Below are 4,509 nucleotides of genomic sequence, written 5' to 3' on the forward strand. Positions count from 1 at the left end.
CTCTTGCAAGGCTCCTTCCTAACATCTTGTACTTGGAAATCCTCAATCTTATCTTCATTGCACCCCCTCTGCAAGGTGACACAAACTAGTTACTCGTCTCCTTGGAAGATAAATATGCATACTTTCCAGTCTGTGAACACAAAAGGATGAGATTATAACAAAACAACACCACATAATGAAACATGTCGCATCTATTACACTTGCACACAATGAAATGAGCATTTACTATGTCTGCACTATGTAAAAACTAGGCATACCTTCGAACTGGATCTCCAGGTACTCTTGGAGAGCCTACTGTAGTGTACAGCCAAACCTTTATGTCACCTATGAGTTAGACAAGGCCCCACTATAGCAGCCCTTAGTGTTTAAATCGTTGACAAGCTCTGTTTGAGTGTTAGGTCAAGAACAGCAAGTAATCAAAGCAAACAGTCCTAGTATGGCTGACTGATGCAAACAAGCAATTGAACAGATGTGTGATGCAAACAAGCAATTGAACTAGTTTGAGGGCTGCAAACTAGGCATATCAAGAAAAGAAGCAAAGAAGGAGGCTTAAAGCCCATCACTTGACTGACCAGATTTAAGGGGAATTTAAACATCATGTGCAACGTATGAACTAACATAAACATTACATATTCCAGATTCTACAATGGAATGCACATGTATTAGGTTATGCCATGTAGGATGAAGCCTAAATGTACAGATAGCAGGCAGGAGTGATTCATCATTGCACGCACAATTGAATTGCAGGTTAAGGGCCAGTTCGGTTCCGCCTTTTCAGGGCATATTGTCAAAATAAGCCATAAAAGATGTAAAGAAGTCATTTTTTAGTTATGGGCTTGGGGTTAACTAATTTCGCTTTGGAGGGGGGTGTTTCGGGTAGAACCTCACTAAAAATTGAAGGGAAGGGGAATAGTGAAATGACTCTATTGTCTACCTATATTACACTCAAAATGCAACTACTGACGCCCGTGTCACACCTGACCCTCAAGTAAAAACAAACAGGCAAGCATTCATTGCCCTGCCCGCTTGTATCTCCTCTCCCCTTTCCCTCTACCTCGATCACCTGCCTGCAGCACTAGGGTGGAGTAGCAGGGTGTTTATCATAACCCGGCACGGTTTACATGGTAAACCGGCATGGTATACATAGGAGCTGTTTTCTCCTTTGACGGTATAGGTTTATAAACCTCCGCTTCAAGATTGGCTAAGCCAACTTCATGCCCAGCGATGGCAGGTATTTTGTATCACAAAATTTGATCATATACCTCAATTTCATTGCATATATATATAAAGGTCATAAATCGGCTGGCGGTACAACCGCTGTGGCAGTTTAAGATTTTGTGATTGCAGGAAATATAGATTGAAGGTTTCGAACATTCAAACAAAAGTATCAGCACCTATGCACGAAGGCATCTCAGAAGCAAGAGTGTTGGCTACCCTATTACAAGGCAACATGGTGCCCAAATAAGATCATTGTTTTCAGCGGAACATAAAAGACCCGCCATTTAAACCGGCCTCCGGTTCAAGCTTGGTCGCCAGCTCGGTCTGATGGTTGCGGGTCATCCTGCGCCGCTTCAGCTTCTGCTTCTCTACCCGGTGGCTGGAAATCAACAGTTGTCCAGTTGATTCCTATTAAGGCTTGAAAGACAGCTTCCTCATGGATTAGCAATGACGGTTCAATATCAAGAGCGTAAGTATGCCTACGGATTGGAGGGGTCAAATTCTCCGCTTCAGGAATTGGTGCAACCACTCGTTTGTTTTGATTATCATATTGGGCTTGGTAATGAGACAAGTCTGCTTCTTCCACCAATTGACAAGCTAGAGGGCGCACCTCCCGGTTTATCGCCCTCAAGTCCTCCTCATTGAATTCTGAACCATCTTCCTTTAAGTGAGGGTCGCCTTGCGCCGCTTCAACAGGGTCAAAATCCGGCACCCACGCTTTTTCCCGGATTAAGGCATTGATAGCACCGGTTCGAGCAGCGGATTTCTTCAGCTCTTCAACCCGGGCAGGGAGCATAGACAATCTCTTCAGGGTGTCTTGGATCAAGGTAGGCGCCGGGTTGTTGTGGGATGCAGTTGATATGATACGCTGCGCACCAGTATACAATTGTTCTATCAGTGTATAGGCAGCCTTCAACTTCTTCCGCACATCTGACCCCAAGTGACCAATGCGTGTACCTGCAACATTACAAAAAAGTTCACAAACCGGACCTATCATAGGAAGGCCAAATTATTACATAAGTCAAAGGAAGCTTACCAAAGATGGAAGCAGTCATGGCATGCACTTGCCGCTTTACGCTGGTCAGCTCATCTACCACCGGTTTAAGGGCGGCTTCAGCAGTTTCAACTTTCTTCGTCAAAGAGGCCTTCTCAGTGGCCCAATCCGCCCGCTCTTTCTTGAAGCCCTCCTTAAGCTGTTCCATGACGCTTAAAGCGCTGGTCAACTCCTCTTTCGCCTTTGAGGTTTCACCTTGTTGGGATTTCAAATTTTCTTGAAGATCGGCGAGTTGGCTTTCTTTGGTCTTCAGCTCAGCCTGCATACACACAGTCATATGATTTAACAAACGGTACAAGAATTGAAGTACCAACCACATAACAAGTTATGCACTTGGCACTTGGGGGCTAATGCATATTTGATCTTCATCTTTCAATTGATTGCAAAGTCCCAAGCTCAATACAAGTATTCAACTTGGCACTTGGGGGCTAATGCCTATTTGCTCAAATAAGTTCTGATGCTGCCATGTTAATTACTTAAGTCCCGGTTTAACTACATTACGTTGAACCGGCCCTTGGGGGCTACATCAGTGAATTTCGAATTATTCAGATTTATATTAGTAAGTCCTGGTTTGAAAGAAGATTGCAAAACCGGCCCTTGGGGGCTAGGAGAGTTAACAAAATTGAAGTATCCAAGCATGAAAAGGCACATGGAAGTTACCTCAAATTTTTCCTTCATCATATTCACCAGGCCAGCTTCATAATCACGGCTGGTATACAGCCGGTTCAAGTAGCCGGAATGAAGATCTTGGGCATTCAGAGCAGCGTAAGTCGCCAGATCAACATTCCACTTGCCTTTGCCCATGACAGCAAATTCTTCTTTGGCAGTATGCTTGTCTAAGGCGACAGGATTGCTTGGCTCTGAACGACCAATGCCAGTAATCACAACATCATCATCTTTGGACTCACCGGTTTGCACTGGGGCAGTCGGTTTATCAGCAGGCTTGGATGGACTGGTGGATCTCTCAATCCGGATGGGGCTTGTAGGCTGGTCAACAGGGCCTGAAGTATCAGTAGGCCTTTCTTCAGCAATAAAATCATCATCTTGCAGTGGCGGGTCGTTGGGTACGTCTTCACGAATAGCCGCTTCAAGATCTGGGGCGTTGTCCGGTTCAGGGGCAGTTTCTTCTTCGGGCGCTTTATCCAGGCGAGCCTTCTTGCTCGGCCTAGGCTTCGCCCTGAAAGGAGTAATAAAGTCAAAAACAGTGTATGCTACAAAGTAACGCACCAGAAATGTTATGATAAGTATAGCTTACCCAAGCACCGTTTTAAGCGGTGGCAGCTGAGTAGCCGATGACTCGCCAGAGGATGAATAAGAGGTAACCTGATAATCGGAGTCAGATGGATTAAGAGGTTGACGAAAACAGCCCGCTTTAGGAAAAGCACTGACAAGCAAATTAGAGACCTCTGAACAGCGTTTCCGAACCAGACTGTTCGGTAAACCGGCAGAGGTAACTACCTGGCCGCTGTGACGAGTTGTGCGGCGAGCTTCGTGTTGTTGGGTCTTCATAAGAAATTTGGGATCCAAGTAAGCAAGAGGATGAGAAAATTTAACCTTCCTGTTTGCCTGACGAATTTTTAGTGAAGGCAAAGGATTTGAATCGGAAGAGAGAGTAATTACCTCTGCAATATCAGTGTGACTGGCTTCGGCATCATCCTGACAAATATCATTATCAATAAGGCGTGTGAAAAATAAGCCAAGTGAATCAAGCTCTACCTCAAGGTCCGGATTACCCACATCGTCATCTGCGGCCGGGTCAGAGGATGTAGTGGTTTTCTTCCTATGAGCAGTTCTCTTCACGACTTTGGTTTTTGGCCGGATTGGTCTTTCCGGTTTATCTGGATTTTCTGGATTCTCCTGAGGAAGCTTCTTGCTCCAAAACGGATCATCGCCCTGTTTAAGCAATAGTTGATATTAAAGAATATACAGAAATAGCAATGACATGTTCAGTAAAAAAGTACAGTCAAAATCTTACAGCTGGCGGTTTGCTGGTAGCACACAAGGGAAGCAGGCCGGTTCGAGCGCAGAGGTGTTCGGTTTGTTCAACATTTTCTTCACAGCTTCTGTGACCTCGTCATCTGTGAGCTGGATGTTAACATGTCGGAGTGGGTCATCGACACTACCAGTATACTCGCACATCAAACCAGAGCGCTGGCTGAGGGGCAGTATACTCCATGATATCCAACAGCGTGCGAGATCAATTCCTGTTAAACCGTTGGCCATGAAGGCTCTGAGCT

The 4,509-nt window shown here is 45.2% G+C and overlaps 1 protein-coding gene across 1 annotated transcript; it reads right to left on the reverse strand.

The window, feature by feature from the left end:
- Nucleotides 1–1,519: 1,519 nt before the first annotated feature.
- Nucleotides 1,520–3,076, reverse strand: LOC147988689 (uncharacterized). Its single transcript, XM_087535534.1, has 3 exons — nt 2,933–3,076; nt 2,255–2,531; nt 1,520–2,175 (listed from the first exon to the last, which is right to left on the reverse strand). Exons 1-3 carry the CDS (start codon nt 3,074–3,076, stop codon nt 1,520–1,522), a joined length of 1,077 nt encoding a protein of 358 aa, XP_087391660.1.
- Nucleotides 3,077–4,509: the final 1,433 nt, after the last annotated feature.

Source organism: Triticum urartu, chromosome 1A (assembly GCF_056163025.1).
Source record: "Triticum urartu cultivar PI428250 chromosome 1A, HENAU_Tu73, whole genome shotgun sequence".
Lineage (NCBI taxonomy): Eukaryota > Viridiplantae > Streptophyta > Magnoliopsida > Poales > Poaceae > Triticum > Triticum urartu.